Source organism: Adiantum capillus-veneris, chromosome 8, assembly GCF_014529385.1.
Source record: "Adiantum capillus-veneris isolate H3 chromosome 8, ASM1452938v2, whole genome shotgun sequence".
NCBI classification, from domain to species: domain Eukaryota; kingdom Viridiplantae; phylum Streptophyta; class Polypodiopsida; order Polypodiales; family Pteridaceae; genus Adiantum; species Adiantum capillus-veneris.
In genome coordinates this window covers 15,521,777-15,540,007 of record NC_140938.1, presented here as the reverse complement: position 1 = coordinate 15,540,007, position 18,231 = coordinate 15,521,777, and the positions used below count along the sequence as shown (strand labels likewise).

The window sequence follows — 18,231 nt, the reverse complement described above, 5'->3', positions numbered from 1 at the left end:
TTGGATGTACGAGATTTGGGACTTGATAGACATTCACAAGATAGAGTGCAGAGACAGAGTATGGGAGACATCTCACGGTGATGGCGACTACACATGGTCTGGCGATACTTAATGGCCTGCAATGTTTTTCTAGAGCGGTTGGTTTCACATGCTTTCCACACAGGCATGGAGCTTGCATAGTGGACTATGTCATGGCACATCCGAGCTTCATGATTTCAAAGTAGAACCAAGACCAGTGGATGTAGCAGTGGATCATGCTCTCTTGACACTTTTCGTCTCGTTTCAGTACAGTACAGCCCGGATGTCAGGAGGGAGGGCACATACCCCCTATATATCTACACCAGAGACTGATTGTGTTTATTGATCAAATATACTTCTATTCCAGGAAAAACACACAAATTTACACGTCCAAATGGTAAAACAGAATGATAATCAATACAAATCACAAACTTGATTGAGAACGTACTGTTCGAGGGTCGTCGTCCTCATTCAAAAATTTCCCTTCATCCACATTCTGGACTGCTCGTTTTTGAAATGCTGATCTCTGCATCCATCAGTCAAGAAATATGTAATTCTATGCTCTATATTTCATAAGCGAATCAAACGTGGACAACAATATTCCAAAAGAAAAGATAATGTAATAACACTTACTATTGCTAATAAGCAGTACGCATGCCGTGCAGTCAACACAAGAAGGAGATTGTTATCTAGGTAGGAAGGGAGGAAATAAAAGTCGCTCTATAGAATCAAAGTCAACCTCAGTTGCTGATTTTAAACTGGATTCAAAGCCCTTCTAAGAAAGAAAAAGTTTTCTTATTTTCCCAACATGTTTTTATATCCACCCCTCTTTGGTGATAGAATCCACATTAGTATATTCTGTCAAGCGAAACATAAAACAAAGATTAAACTGGAATAATTTTTGAAGAATCATAACACATTGCGTCCTTGCCTGTGTCGAGAAAAAGAAAACAACATTAACATCATTTAGATGACTGGTTTATTCTTCAAGGTGATTACTAAAACTAAGTAAAACTTTTCTGCACCCCAAAGCGCAAAGAAAGTTTCTATTAGGCGTTTCTCCTGTATGTGAAGAAAGAACACAAGAAACAAACAAATACCAACTTTGCTACAGACCAAAGAGGCCCACGAGACCCCAAAAACAGTACCGCTGTATCTGTGTCCTGATGTAATGAAACCAAAAAACAAGATATTGAAAGGGGGCGGGGTTGGGCTGTCCAGGTGCCTTCTGCAATTGGGGATGAAGGACCTCATCTAGCAATGATGCACACCCAAGTATGTAAGCTTGACCAAGAAGAGCCTCACACATCTCTGATCCTCAAAACTCCATGGTCCATGGCTCCAAATTTGTCCTGCAGGAAGCAATGACAAACCCTTCGTATTTCATACTAGACAATGCATTGCTATCTCCTCCCCCTCCTAGTTTTAGAGCTGACAAATGTGAACTTGTTACCCTATCCCCTTGCTCCTACGGAGCCTCAGTCCTTAAGGGATGCAATAATCGATGAAACTGCCAAAAGATATATGAATACCACATGAGAGGTGCTATGAAGTAAGTTGGGCATGGCACATGACAAAAGCATCTGAGGAAAGGAGTATAAATTGGCTCGCCGATGGTGACCCATCTTCTGGCTTGACCATATTCTCTTCACGTCCTATTTCACAATGTCCATTCTCATCACCCTGTTGAGTTACAGTTTACAAGAGATTCAGATCCAAAAAGGGCAGGAGCAGCAGTGGAGGCTGTAATTGAACGTTGAAGGGAGGGAGACTGTCAATACTCAAACAATGCAGCTCACCCAGATGCACCTCCCAGCATGCAAACATCCAACATGAATGTAGCACATCTTGGTGTTGCTGCAAACCCTGGGTGAGTCCGAAGGGAGGTGATAGCTACATAGAAACAAATAGGACTCTTTCTCCATGTGCTCAGATTTAAGAAAACTATTTGCCAACATATGATCACTCTTAGAACTGGAAGCAGCAGTCGCAAAATGCACCAAATTTTGCGTCCCATCTCTTGTGGGAAAGAGAGGTCAGGGTTACAGTAAAACTCTTTTCTATCTCATCAATGGATATTGGGGAAATTGCATGGACAGATAGTGAAAATCCAACAGATCACAAAATTTTCCATAGAGTTTCCTTTCTCACACAATACTAAAATAAGCATACTATGATTGCCTTAGACAAAGTTAAATCAGTACTTGGAAAGAAAAGCCATAAGGCCTGTCAGAAAATCAAGAAAGCTCTGATACAGAGCTATTTAAATCTCACCTGAGGTATCAAGTTGACAACGGTTGTCACCACAGTTGATAGCGAAGACTCCTGCCACAGCAGTCAAGTTAGCATGAAAATTACCATGTCTGTGTGATCCCCATACCAAGAACTTCTACTTGCAAACAAATAAACAACTCGTTCATTGCCAAATCATTTAAAAAGAAAGATACAACTGGCAAGTGCCCGCACAAAGACAAAATCCGAACATAATTTCACAGCAATTTCAAATTGTAGTTATCGTCCATGCATGGAAGATACCAATGTCAAACACTGCACACTGCACTGATCCTCCCTCCCAACAGAAGCCCTGTCATTGTCTTACGAGCATTAAATTGGATGTCTATCAGAGAAGGTGCTGAGCACTCACATTAGGCCCCCTGGTAGCAAGTCCTATACATCTACGCTCCATGAGAACCAGGAGCTCCCGGCCCCTCAAACCACCCAGAATGTAGTTTCAGACATCTTCAGTGTCCCACAATGGCCAGACGTTCTGACCAACAAACTCAGAACGTGTCCCAAGAACTTTCCCCCTCCTCTTTTTTGCTTCCATGAGACCCTCTTTGACAACTACTTAAGGGCGTTCTTCTCCCTACAAGCTCAAGGCTCAAGCTCAAACCAGTCCCCATCTCCCAAGCTCAAGCCTTTCAAATATTGACCTAAAACCGGGAGACTTCCTAGTGGTTCCTTTTTCTCTCTAGCTAGGAAAAACGTTTTTATTAAGGCCTCGATGCACATGGCAATGCAAACATCATTGCCTCACTAGGTATCAATCAAATCTTCGTCAAAGCTACCCAACTTGTTTTTTTCTCTAGTCAGAAAAAACGTTTTTGGTAAGGCCTCGACGCTCACACGGCAATGCAAACATCACTGCCTCACTAGGTATCGATTAAATCCTCGTCAAAGCTTCCCGACTTGTGCAGAGCCCTTATAAGAGAATATTTAAATGCCAACCGAGAGCACACATGATCGAGAGACCAAGAAGACAAACTCATTGCTCTCGTGCCAAAGTGGCATGACAAAAGTGTGCTGGCACTCAAATGCATGGTGTTTGATGAAATTTGAAGCGGATAAGTATGATGATGGGAACATGGGTAGGTGGTTATAGGTGGTGTAAAGAAATCAGCCTCTTGCTACTTCAAAGGCGATAGATTGGAGTTGTAGGATAAGGTCTACATGGCAATCATGTCCAGAGTGCAGCACTTCTTCTATAGATCTCTTCATAGAGAAGAAGACATTAAAGAAAGCCACACTTATGTCCACAAGGTTGGAGATGAAGCCAACACAGCTACGCAACCTAATATGATCCACCAACATATACAAGAAGAAAGCACCCAAATGCGACCACAACTTGAGGGAGAAATTATGATAGCCAACCTGTTACCTTAGGTAGTACCACATGTTGATTGTGAAATTGAAAGATTCTGTACGACAAAACTAACTTCTGCTTGACCAAGATACCACAAATTCAACAAAATACATTCATGGCAGTTACTCTATTGAGCGTCACAAATTCTCTTGCAATATGTGATATGTTGTTCCCATCAGATCATTGGAAAGAAGGATTATTTCCTACGTGTGCAGTTTACTCATTATGCGCGCAAAATCATTTTGAATTAATAAACAAGAGCCCATGAACAAGCTCCTCTTCATGTACACTCCTAAAAAATTAGGTCAATTCAGGGTATGAAGGCAAAGCAAGCCTCGTTTCCATTGGGTTTGACAACATCAGCAGACAAAGAATTGAGAACTTGGACTTCGTAATGTGACGATCCAAAGGGGACCATCAGACGAAAGGAGGCACATAAAGAATGTTGCCTAGCAAATCATAGCAAATCTTCTTTGAAAAAATCTCTACTTTTGACTTGTTGCCAGCAAGATGAGGCAAGCCAATTATCCATAGAAGCAAGCTGTGTCGTGTACGATAGGGCGCTATGGGTAATAGGGGGAGTGACAATACGTATGCACCTACTGATGTTGATGCTGCATAAGCTGTTGGGTTATCACGACCATAGAGGCCTCTTCCTGCAGAGGAGGCCATGCAAGGACCGATAAGAGGTAGCTAGGGGCCATCCTGAAGGAAAAGGAAAGCAAAAGGGCTCCTCCTTTGGCCATGCCTTCCCTATACAGAGAATAGTAACCGGCTTAAGCTCTCACAATCCCTTTCTACACAAAACTTAGGAATGCCTCCAAGGCAAGGCAAAAACAGCTTGGAACTTTGAGAGTCACCAATATATTAAGCGGGACAATGAGACAAGTACTTAGCTGCATGCAGCTTGAGCAGCATTTTCTGCTGCTCCCTTTCATGAGTTGGGTACATGACTCACTGAACCATGAGCTCCATGATGATGGGAGTGGAATCCTATAATCCCACTTGGATACATATGCATCTCCTCACAGAAGCCCTAGCATGGCACTATATGAGAGATGTTGCCCCTCAATCAGAGCAGATGTAATGGCTGCAATCAGATGGAATTTGAGTAATTGTTTTACTTAGGCACACCACGACCACCATAGGGTGCTTCATTAACCTAGTTTGACGGAGTAGGGGTAGGTAGTGCAAATGATTTAGGGAGTTCATCGCTCTCAGCATTGGAAAGTTTCCTGGGACAAAACTAGACAATGATTCTTGCTCAGGAGAAACTTTGTTAAATTATGAAGATCAGCTAAATAATCTAGAATGCTTCCTGTCAAATTGTTGTCAGAAAAATCCAACACTAGGAGTGAAGGCAATTCTTCATTACTCACTGAACCTCAAATGGTAGCACCCGAACCTCAGATGGTAGCTCACTGATAAGATCATTAGCGCTCAAATCTATCTCGAGTGAAATATCCCCAATCATTATAGCTTGTGGGGCTCTTGTAAAATTGTTCTTATTATTGTCATGAACCACAGAAACCAACTTGGTAGTCCACTTCAGATGATACACATTACAAGCTGGAAAAATACAGCAATGCCTACCTGGGAAAGCTCACACCATGGATGCCAACCTCTTGAGCATGGCCATTGACAAACTCAACCCACACAAGTAAATTGGCGATGAATAGGTGCTTGATTGCGATCAGATGCAGATCTGCCTGATCAAAGTTTCCCACAAGAGCTGGCCGGCCGCCTGCACTATCGTCAAGCAGAGCAAGGCGGGGTAGCTATAGGATGCGAAGTTGTGCTCACTGAGCTCTGGCCAGTTTTCAAAGTCTTGGAGTCTGGAGCTAATATGTTGCACTCGCCACATGTTGCACAATGTCCGTGAAGAAAGCCTAACAATGCCTTAGCTTCCTTGGGTAAGGTTGTAGAGAGAGTATATTACAACTATCTGAAAGGTTGTAGAGAGAGTATATTAATTTTTTCACAACAAATATTTTGAAAGGTTGTAGAGAGTATATTATAAAGGGAGTAATAGATATATGGCAAAAGGTGACTAGTAGGTGTAGCTGAAGCTATTTCAATGGTAAACATGGAGAAGTTACTTGTTGACCAAATTTGGCCGAACTTAGAAATTTAGTTTGTTGTTTTTTAAGATAAATGTTGTAGTGAATTATGTAAAGAAACCAATGTGATTTATTTCATTATAGAGTGGGATTTTAGAGTTAATATTGATATTTAAATAATATCAAAGTATGATTAAATGACATTGATCATTGCATTATAGAAACATTTCCAAAGGAATGATGGGCCAAAGTAATTTTGTGTGAAAATACAAGTGAAAAATAAAAATAACTCACGAAGATGGCACTAATTAATGACATTTTTCTTCTTGTTACATGTGACATGTATATATGAGTTTCTCTGTTGAAATTTATTTTATCAACATTAGGAATGTCTAAACTTAATCAGTAATAATAATACATTAAAGTAACAAGGTGACATTTGCCTATTAAAAGCAAAAGTTTTTTTAAAAAAATCAATTGTGAAGAAATTCTTTCATTTAAGAACAATTTCTAATTTTTTTGTAAAGAAAATTTACAATATTTTTATAGTTTATAATTCTTTCATTCTTAATTGTGAATAAATTTTTTCATTGAAAGACAATTTATAATTTTTTAGTTGTAAAGTTTATAAATAAAAGAAAGGTATACAGCGAGAAAAATAGGTTTTAAATAAAAAACTTGCAAAATCATTAAGTTCTTAAATAAATGGACCCATTGAAATTAACAAGGTAAAGAGTCACATTGGTATACTAAAAAAATTTAATGAAATGGACACATGCGAAACTCTTAAATTAAAGGGTCTTTTCATGAAATAGAGCCCATCCTCTTAAATGTAAGGACTTTTTGGTCTGCAAAAGGCCATAGTTGGATGGCTGGATTTTTTGTGCAAATAGTGGACCGTAGATGCAAGTCGATCGGATGGAGGACACGTGTATAATTTGCTTTTTTTTTAATATATTTTTTAGATTTTTGTAAAAGGTGTTGACATTTGTGTATCTCTTTCTTTAAAGAGGGCCATTGAAAATTGAGTCACAGACAATCTTTTTCATCCTCTTCCATCTTTTTTTTGTTATTTTAGTTTGTAAAAAAGTCCTTTCATTTAAGAGCATGGATTGCTCCATTTCATTAAAAAAATTAATATACCAATCGATTGAATTGTTTTTTATATTTTAATTTGTTAACAACCCTTTAAAGTAAGAGCTTCACATGCGTCCATTTCATTAAATTGTTTTAGTATACCAATATGACTCGTCACCTTGCTAGTTTTAATAAATCCTTTCATTTAAGAACTTAATGACTTTCTTTGTAACTTTTTTATTTAAAACATATTTTTTTCGTCGTATATTTTTTTTCATTTGAAGACAATTTACAACTAAAAAATTATAAATTGTTTTTAAATGAAAGAATTTATTCACAACTAAGAATGAAAGAATTGTAAACTATAAAGAAATTATAAATTTCTTCAAAAAAAATTTATAAATTGCTATTAAATGAAATAATTTCTTCACAATTGAGATTTTTTTAAAAACTTTTGGTTTTAATAGGCAAATGTCAACTTGTTACTTTAGTGTAATATGTATCATTATTAGAGATTAGGTTTACAAATTTCCAATGTTGATAAAATAAGTTTCAAAGAAGAAACTCATATATACATATCACATGTAACACTTGATTAAGAGAATTTTACAAGAAAAATATCATTAATTGTGTCATTTTCATAAAATATTATTATTGTTGATTTAAATTTTCACACAAAATTACTTAGACGCGTCATTTCTTTGGATCTATAATGCAATAATCAATGTTAATTGATCATACTTTGATGTCATTTAAATATCAATATTAACTTTAAAATCCCAACCTATATTGAAATATACACATTGGTTTCTTTACATAGTTCACTACAACACTTATCTCAAAAAACAACAATCTAAACTTCTAACTTCGGCAAAATTTGTTCGTCAAGAAACTTCTTCATGTTTTCCACTAAAACAACTTAACCTACACCTACTAGTCACCTTTTGCCATATATCTATTACTCCCTTTATAATATACACTCTCTACAACCTTTCAAAATATTTGTTGTGAAAAAATAAATCCTACAAACACAATTCTCATCTACTTTTGCATTACATTTCCTTAGTAGGCCAACGTGATTCTTCACCTTGTTTACAAACTAATATTACAAGAAAAAAGTGGAAGAGAACGAAAAAGATTCTGTGTAACCCAATTTTCAATGATCCTCTTTAAAGAAAGAGGTACACAAATGTCAACAACTTTAAAAAACAAGCAAATTGTACACGTGTCTTCCATCCGATCGACTTGCATCCACAGTCCAGAATTTGCACCAAAAATCCACCCACCCCACTATGGCCTTCTTCAAACGAAAAAGACCTCTAAACCTTTGCCCTCTGGGCAGGCCAAAAAAAGCCCAATTTAATCAACATCTAAGATCCACCAAACTTGACTCCCTTGCCCCAATATTTTAAACCAATGTGAACTGTTTTTTTTTTTTAAACACCCAACAGCGTGAAAATTAAAGATGCTGCAAGGACAGCGCTTGGTAGAATTTCGATCCCTCTTCTGCTCCTCCAAAGCTGGCTTCTTTTTTCTCTCCTGTGCACAATAGCAACAAGAGCCATGGCAGACAACAATCAATAAGTGTCTATTCCGTATCCCTCGTATGTAGATGAGATTCCACAAGAATATCTGCCGACAAATTCTCTTGCACGAGGTGATCACCATTTCCATTCTCCATAGCCGAAGATCATAATTATTCCACATTCGCCAGAGCCGGAACCCATTCGGAGGCAGTTCTTGCTCCTAAAGTACTCGTCCCAGAACCTATTCAAGAGATAGAACCTGCTCCCAAACCAATACCAAATTCATCCATACACTTCTATGACACAGTAACAGAGTTCCCTCTTCCCAAGTCAACTCTTCAAGACCCACTACCAACACCAAATGCAGACCCCATCCAGCAAGAGTGTTGTGTGTATGTGACACACGATCACGCCACACAATTCCATTTAGTTTCTCTGAGCAATAGACATGGCACAATCCCAAGATAGCAATGATTGTATTCCACCCGAGGACCCAATAGCAATTCTCAAAGAGCACATGGCAACATTTTCAACAAGCCTTCCATCAAAACACACTCGTATAAAGGAGTTGCACACACAAAAATCTCACGATAATGCTTCTCGAGATACTCACCGTCATCTTCTTCCGAAGCATCTGTGGATGAAAATAAGAATCGGACCCTGTTGAGGTAGACAATAGTGAACTTCAACTTCTCTACAAAATTTTTAATGGTGCACAAAAGAAGAAATTGGATGTTAAACTGCCCAAGCATTACAATGGTCATCAATGCTAGATCAATGGCTGTTCAAAATAGAGGTCTACTTGTCCAACACAGATTTAGTAGAGCGCAAAAAGGTTACACTTGGCTCACGCGGCAGAGAGAGGACTGGGTATGGAAATCTGCATTAGCAAGCGCAAACTCCTTGTGAATAGCGCATGGAAATTTTTCCCAAGAAGGTGTGTTTTTGCTATCAACAACCCGTCGTTGCCACCAAAGAAATGTCGTGTCTTTCAACAGAGATCACTGGTTCCTTGGAAATTATGTGAATATGGATCCTCGATTTTCCACTTTGATAAATTTACCCGGTATAGCAACACCCCCATTGTACTTATGAATCCTGGCCTTGGAGCTCAACATGCTGCCAACCAAAGTTTGTATTGGTTTCATGAGTTAGTCGAGTTCCATTGCGTTATGTTTGTATTGGTTTCATGAGTTAGTCGAGTTCCATTGTGTTATGAGTCTAATGTTGTGCCTTTGAGTTTCTCGTTCCATTGCTCTGTTGTGTATTCTTTCTATTGGAGTGAGGTTTCACGCATATTGCAATCAGGAACACCCACAGAAGAGAGCACACAAAAAAAAAAATTTGATGCAGCTGCTCTTATTTTTGGCACGTGGACCTCAATTGAAGTCTCACTCCAGCATACATGGTCAATGAGCTAGCGGGTTCAACACCTCGCCTGGTCTAGCCTGTTGGTGTGGTCCAGCTTGGTATAGTCCACCTTCACCCTCGTCTAGCTTGGTTGGTGTGGTCCAACTTGGCCTAGTTAACATTCGCTCTGGTGGGTCTATCTGATCAAGTCGCTCGCGCCCCTATCTAGCTGGTGTGGTCTCTGGTCTAGTCGAGTCTCGTCCAATAGGTATAGACTATCCAACAAGTTCAAGGGTCTTCGTGCCCAAAACTTGGGTGGGTTTGTTGCTACTGCATGAAACATACAAGGTAGTCTAAAGATCATCAAAGCCCACTAGTGACTTCAGAGCCCTTTGAAGTACTACCACAAAAAGTGCAAGCCTTTCGTGCCGAGAAGTCCCCCAACCCCGCTACCCCTACCCTCTCAACCATCTACCTCGACTCCCTCAACTAACTCCTCACCACCATGGTCACCTTCCCCAATACACTTCCCATCAATTGTGTTACAGCAAGCTCTTGAGCAACAAGCCCCGAGCAGGCAATCATGGAGGAGCTAACAAGCGTTCTGGCTAAGATAAACATAGAGGTTCCGACTTTCAAAGGACTCTCCATAGAGAATGCATACGACCATGCTAGGAGATTTGTATCCCTTTGTAGGGGTAGTGGCTTCAATAAAGAAGACGTCTACCTAGTGCTCTTCTCGTCAACCTTGGATGGCTTAGCAGATAAATGATACAATCAGTTTGCTGAGAACCACTTTACTACTTGGACAATACTAAGGCGGTAGTTCTGCGAAGCTTTTAGACCAAGTAACTTTTAAGAGACGGTTCTGGATGAGTTTGCAAAACCTAGTGCTCCAGCCAGATGAGACTTTTGTAGAGCTTGTGACAAGAACAAAGTCTTTGGTCACCAAGCTTCCCCAGCAACAAAGAGAATTCATGGTCAAAAAGTGGGTAGAGAACACTCTCCCCGAGAAACTAGAAGCAGTGAAGTTACAACGAGCTCTTCAAGACAAGAGATCCTTCTCTCTTTGACAGGAGAAGTCCCCACCTCAAGAAGCTTTGGACCAGATCAAGAGAGATCTAGAGGAGCTTCAGCCTCAGCCAAAGTCTAAGACTATGGTCTGGTGTAGATCATGTTGCTCTCCAATGCATCCCACACGAACGTCCCCTTCCAGCTTATTGCCACCTCTGTGAAAAATCTGGACATGAAGGCAAGGATTGCAACTACCTCAAGGGATTTCCGCAACTACAACAGAGCCTTGCTCCTACTATTCAACAAAGGTTGGCAATTGCATCCAACATGGTTTCCCCTTATGGACATCCAAACTACATGCCACCTTTGCTGACTACAGCTCCTATGCAAGGTATGCAGAGCACCTTTCCATCGCACAGCTTTTATCATGCTAATTCTACCTCAACTCCTCACATCTTCTACACCTCGGCATCCACCTCCATGCAGCAAGATCCAAGACCACCTCGTCCCCCGACTCGCCCATCCAATCGGCTCATTTTTTGCTACAAATGCGGGGAATGTGGGCATTACCATAGCGAATGTCCTCTACCTGAAGGGTCTCCTCCTTGCTAACATTACCTTGAGGCTCAAGATCACTACAATAAGGACTGTCCAAAACAAAGCGCATCTACATCTTCGAGCCCAAGTCACAGCCAACCTAAATTCACCTTTCCCAAGATCAATTTGATAGTAGTTAGCAACATCCTCCAACCGGCACTTGCTACTCATGTGGTTTCCCCTCTGGACAAATTGCAGCAGGTGGAGGAGCCTGCTAGTGTCCTCACTCGAGCACAGACATCACCCCTCGGTATCAGCCTTCCAGCAAGTTCAACTCTTCCACCCACTATCTTACCAATAAATCCACCTACTCAAGTAGTTGACAAGCCATACACTAGTGCCAAGGGCAGACTAGCTTCTCTGCTCTCTGATATCGTTGGGGCTTTCTTAGAAGCAATTGTTGGCCTACAACACATCAAGGAAACAGAGAAGGCATTGATCCAAAGAGAAAAAACTACAACGGAAACTGTCCCGAAGAATACCTTTCAACAAATGTCGCTCTATTGCAAGCTTCGGCTAGACGCGGGTTTTTGAACCGACACCCTTGCAATTATTCAGTTGCTTTACCCGGAGCAAGTCCTAGTGGCGGGCACCTCTGAGAGCAACCATCAGAGTCATATATGATATCCTACCCGGCTGCTCCCCTCATTAATTATAGAATCCTTCGTCTCACTAGGTCCATCTTGGGGTAGCAATCCTCATGCGTGATAGTGGATGGTGGATCTAGCATCAACCTGATGCCTAAGTTCACAATGTTGGCATTATGTCTACAACCTACCCGACCCGCCCCCTTCACATTTGTTTTAGCCGATCAGAAGACACGGCCTCCCCAATTGAAGGAGGATTTCCTTTGCTCATTGGTAGACCATGGCTGCGGCACACTAAAGCACTACATGATTGGGGAAATGACGCAATGTGGATATATACCCATGGTTCCCCAATGAGAACTAGAAGGGGGAATGGATCTAGTGGTGCATCATAGTTCTTTGTCAATGGAGTCCAACCCCGAACTGGAACAGCCTACTCCGCCTGACGCGCTAGAAGGCAGCCTGTTGGAGTGGTTGGAAGCTACCAAATTTGTGCCTTGTTATGGGGTCTCTATTCAATCTTTGCCGTAGGATACCCCATTTTATAATGTCCTTACAGTAGCTCGCCATAGTGCACCGCCTAGCCTAGAAGTAGGTGTTGAGGTCATCGAGGCCGATGGCTCAGATGCTCCTTTGGACTTGGTGAGCCTATAAACCATAGAGGAGGAAAGAAATCTCCTTGGCACGAGTTCGCCCAACCCTCAACCTCCTTTGTGTCTGACTATCCGACCAAGGCAAAGCTCACCTCGGTGTCTGATGAACTACCCTTCGACAATCTTCCCCAACGATGTCTACAAGAAGCATATGCAAATTTCAATATTGAATAACCACCAACTCATGATGTCTATGCCAGAAACATCTTCAGCCGAGCTCTCCAGACCCAATAAATGAAATCAACTTGGTCGACTTTGACAACCCCTAGCCCATTCTTTAGGCTGCTTGGTTGTGGGATCACTTCGTGCTGCTAGACCAGGTACATTTATCAAAGTGGATCCATACACATAATTTCTTTTCTATTAGGGTGGACCCAGCCTGCTCTTCTCTATACACTCCATCCAAAGGAAAAGCAATAAAAAAATTCAGTCTTCAACAATCTTTAACCGCTCTAATGTTGTGACAAAAATGAACACCATTGATATTTTCATTAATCAAGAAGGTAATTGTATCATGGTTATGTACACTGGAGGGTGAAAACGCTCATGAGCTAAAGACGCCCTAGAGCTGCTAGCTATTGGTGATCGAATGATGGAGGTGAAGGTGGGTAGAAAGGTGGGTAAGGAGATGGAGGCAAGGTGTATGACGGAGGGTAGTGGCCATATGTATGAGGAGGGTACACTAGATAGGGAGCACCCACCCCATGAGAAATAGACTAGGTAGGGTGAGAAGGTGGACCAGCTGGTGGAAAGCCGGGAAAGCCGCTGTAAAAGGGAGATGGATAGGACGAGGTGGGCTGGGAGAGTGAGGCCATGGAGGGTCTCCAAAACTGTGAGGAAGCAGACCAAGGGTGCTGAGACTCCATACTAGGTGGTGGTTGTTTGGCTCCTTGAGAATCCCTCAAATGAGCTTTCGAAGCGTCCACTTGTAGTGCCATAGCAAGAACATGAGTAGATCTTGGAGCTGTAGTTGTCAGGGATGTAGCTGTTTGTGAAACGGCTATAGACTGGTGTTGGGCGGAGGAGGGACATAAACTGACCACAAGGGAAAGTTAGTGAACTGCAGCCATATCATTTGCTTCTTTTAACTGTATTTGTAATGTGCGGACTATGTGTTTGAGATATTGTACCTGTCAAGTGAGAATTCTAATGTGATATTGAGCCTAAGAAATTAACAAATCCCTATCCATCGATCTTTGAAGGTGATTGCACACTTCCCTCTGCATACTATCATATGCAGTGCCAGGCAACCCGTTAGTACCCTGCAAAGAGATGGTTGCATCTAAAATAGTCTAAATTGCTTTTCTGTCCGCATCTAGAAGATTGTCGGCCTGGAGCGAAAAGTTGTCAAATGCGTCACCTTCGCCACAGCTAGGTGCCCCTGCACTAGGAGTAGGAGTAGGTGGTACTGCCGACACAACTGGGGCGTGTGTTTGGGCACCTGCAAAACTAACAATAGGTGGAATAAAGGTAGAGGTGGCCACGGAAGTGACCCCGATCACATTTGTTGGAGTTGCAGCCTTGACACTAGAGACTTCAACCTGGGACTCTGAGAAAGGTAATGTTGTCAGCTCTTCGATTGGTCCCTTAGCCCTTTTGCGTACAGTGCCTTTCCCTTTGGGTGCCTTGGATGGACCGACTGCTCTATGGCATCATCTTGCGGATTAGAGACAGCAGTGACATCTCCTTTCTACTGCATAGTTTGCACTACCCAATACATAATGGGGACTGCATAGCATTTAAACCTCTCAGCCTTCCCCTTTCATTGTGTCCGAAATCGCTTTGCCCTATGCTACAACGCCTCAAAGAGAAGATGGTGAAAAGGATAGGGCAAACAATGGCAAAGACAAAAAAATGCATCATACACAATTGGAGAGGAAGGAACCATTGCCTTGTCCGATGCGCACAATAAAAATTAATATTGTAAAATGAAGTACAGTTGCTGATTCCTGATATATTTCATATGTGACTGTGTCAACAGCTCTTGGCAAGCATTGCCGGTGTCTTCAAGGGAGAGATCGGAGAAGATTTTAATGGTGGACAAAGGTACAGCCACATTCAGTATCCCTATCACGCCCAGCATCCTCCATTGTAAGAGTAACTCCATTGAGTTCGAAATAGCATTGGAAATGGTGCAAGATAGATCTGTCTAAGCCAGATGAGGAGACCAAGGTGTCGTAATTGCTGCTGAGGAAAAAAATCCTTGAGTATTGGGTTGGGGGCCTGTAAGTGATATATCATAAGTAGGGGTACCTTGGAGATGGCACCAGAAGGACGGGGCACCTGAAGAGTGGTCACCTTCCCTGGAGTAACTGATTGGGGTGAATCTTCATCGGAGGATTCCTCGAACAAATCGCTCTGAACTCGAGGCATAGTCCGACTTGCTTTCACTGCTATCCCCAGAGGAGGTTGAGGACTCCTGCTCGGATTAAAGGTGTTGTTCGCAATTCCTAGTGCGAACCATTGTCGAGATCTTGAATGATAATTTACCTGAGAATTGAGAAATTGTAGTCTGCAATTGACGAGATTTTCAAAAAGCATGCTCTGCACTAATCCACACCCATATACATATACAACTGTATTCTATCGCAATTGAGTAGAGTTGTCAAAGCATGCACTCTAAACCACACCTGGATACATTGAGATACATGGAACACAAAAGTAGAGTAGCATACAGGGAGCATACAACCGCACAAAAAGATTTGATTCCATCTTCTGCCAGAGCCACTTCCAAATTGTGAGCAATGCGCCACGGGTCACTGTTTATCTGTAGGGTGGCCAGGGAGGAACCAACGATAGTAAGCAAGGAGGGAGGAGAGGTTGCGATGGAAGTTGGGAAACAAAATATGGAGTAGGACTGGGCATGAGTTGCAGTCCAACGCTGAAAGCGATGTGCAAGGAATTGCGAAGTGTGCAGGTAATTTTGATACGCAGACAGATGGTATTGGCTTCGTTAAAAATTAAAGACTAGATCAGCTTGTTGATAAACTTATGTGGCCTGCAAAAAGGTGAACGCCGAAAGGCGAGCCAAATTGGACGAGGGCGATTGGCGAGACTTGGACGAAGGCGAGGCCAAGTCAAGAATCGAGGGCGAGGCCAGCATGGGGCGAGGGCAAGGTCTAATGGCGAAAGGCGAGGGCGAGGGTGAAAGGCTAGTGCAAGGCTAGGTCGAGGGCGAGGAGCTGAAGTGTGCAGTGAGCACTTGAGGCGAATGGCGAGTGCAGGGCGAATGGTGAGGGACGCACAACAAGGCGAGGGACTTGCAGGGCAAGGACTACCAATTGAAGGTGGCGAGTGACGCACAGCATGGCGAGACTAACAAGTGCACGGACTAGCAACAAAAATCCAACAGTGCAATAGAAACGGTTGACAATAAGTGCTCACAGGTAAGGTGAATTACTGAATGCATGTTGCAGCTTGAATTGTAAAGGAACATTTTGAAGAGCACCTTCACACCCACTCAGTGAGAGCGATCAGAGACACAATAGACACATCAGAGACACAGTAGGTAATGAGGAGTTAGAGCCTATGATGAGTGACCCAAAACTAAGATTAGGCAAGGAAGATAAAGAGTACACCAGGATAGAAAGCAACGATCAGAATTAAGAATAGCATACACAAGGTGCTTTGCACGAAGTACACCAGGGAACAACCAAAACCTAAACCCATCAACACAAAATAGACCTACTCGGATAGAAGAGGTAAACTCAAATAGAAAAGGTGATGAAAGCAGCTACTAAATAGTGAGACTCGGTTCATACCATCAGAGGGGAAGTCAATAAAGATTTTTAAAGGGCAGAATGATAGCACCTAATCCGAGAGCCATTGACTAGGGGCAAAGGGAGGCCTGCTAGGGTGGATAATTGAACAGCTCCTTGGGGCAAAATCTCTTGCACTTTGTAAGAGCCTTGCCGAGCAAGGATAAGCTTTTTGGATTTCCTTTGGTAGCAAGCCTGATAGAGTAGCACTAATGATCCGGGCTTGAATTTCAGCTGGCAAAGACAACGATCATGCCACGCCTTACGACGGAGCTGGTCTACTTGGAGTGAATTGGAAGCTAACAAGCAACTCTCTTTCAATTTTGATAGACGAGATATATTGGCAGAGCCCATACCCCAATCAACACGAAGACTGCCTACTCGAGGGGAGCCTGTGTTGAATTTGAAATGAGCTATGGCTTCCAAACCGAAGGCTAGTTGGAAAGGGGTGTAAGTGGTGGTCGCTTTGAAGGAAGTGCGAAACGCACAGAGGGTATCGTGAATAGCTTGAGCCCATGAAGCTGGATGGAAATGGCATGCTTTCCATAGAAGGGCGATCAAAACCTTGTGTGTGCTCTCGGCCTACCCATTGGCTCTAGGGTAATAGGCACAAGATTTGCGATGAAAAATCTTGTAGTTGGCCAACAAAGTTGAAATCGTCTCATTAACAAAGTGACTGCCCGGATCACTGGTGATCTCCAAGGGACATCCAAACCTGCACAATATCTTCGTACAAAAACTTTGCCACAGTCTTTCCAATGCAATCAGTTGTTGCCAGGACCTCTGCCCACTTGGCTGCATAATCTGTAGCCACAAGCAAATACTTCCAATTACCTGGTTCAGCCGGGGGAGAAATTGGACCCACAAAGTCTAAGCCCCATCTCTCAAAGGGTAACCATACCATGGAGACTTGCAGAGGATGGTTGGATTGCTTACTTGGTTTCCGTCCACAACGCCGACAAACATCACAAACTTTGACATGTGCTATTGCATCTCGAAAAACATAGGGCCACAAAGACCACTCTGTAGAATTTTTTGGGCGGTGATGTGACCAGGATAATGGCTGCGAGTGGGACCATTATGGGCATCCTCAAGAATATATTCAACTTCATGGGGGGAGACACACCGCCTCAGAACACCATCTGGTCCCGACTTGTAGAGCTGGCCTCCAATCAGAGTGAATGGTCTAGACTTCAACAGTAATCTTCTCTTCTGTAGTGGAGATATATTCTCTGGGTATAGGCCAATAGATAGCAAATGCAAGACATCAGCGTACCATTCCGGAGTTGTATCCACCTTAAAGAGACTAATATCTAGAAAGTCATCTGCAATCCCTGTAGCTTCTTCACCTGTTTGAATGCGAGAGAGGTGGTCAGCCATGACATGATGCTTGTCGAGACGGAGGACCGCCTCGAAACCAAACTCCTGAGAGAGAAGTAGCCACCGCCATACTCGATCGGCAACTTGCAACTTATTAAGCAAATAGCGCAGAGCATGGTGATCAGTAATAATTGTGAAGTGGACCCCTAATAAATAGTGACGAAATTTTGTAGAGTATACACAATAGCCAAACCTTCCCTTTTTGTCGTGCTATAGTTGCGCTCTGCTTTAGTAAGCAATCGACTTGCATAGTGAACACTCCTTGCTAGGCTGAGTCAGCACAGCACCGACAGCCGATTGACTGGCATCCGTCTGTACATGAAATGGAAGAGACCAATCGGGGACAACTAGAATAGGTGCTTCAATTAGGCATTGTTTGAGGTATGCAAATGCTTCAACCTCGTGCTTTGACCATTGAAAGGGTACAGTAGCACTGGAGAGTCGGGTCAATGGTTGGGCTACATGAGCATACATACGGATGAACCTGCGATGATAGCCTTTGTGGCCTACAAAGCTCAGAATACCTTTGGGATTGATAGAGGGAGGTAACTTCAAGATGGCTACTATC

The 18,231-nt window shown here is 42.4% G+C and overlaps 1 protein-coding gene across 8 annotated transcripts in view; it reads right to left on the bottom strand.

Annotated features, from left to right (window-relative positions):
- Positions 1-18,231, bottom strand: part of SRS2 (P-loop containing nucleoside triphosphate hydrolases superfamily protein) — a 221,544-nt gene that overhangs the window by 133,202 nt on the left and 70,111 nt on the right. For 7 of the 8 annotated variants that reach the window (XM_086517619.1, XM_086517617.1, XM_086517616.1 and 4 more), the window contains 2 exons: positions 2,293-2,343; positions 467-544 (listed from right to left, as the gene is read on the bottom strand). In XM_086517619.1, the coding sequence (XP_086373745.1) occupies positions 467-544; positions 2,293-2,343 (129 nt within the window). Of the gene's footprint in view, positions 1-466; positions 545-2,292; positions 2,344-14,403; positions 15,016-18,231 lie in introns of those variants that run through there. The other variant, XM_086517620.1, reaches the window with a different exon arrangement.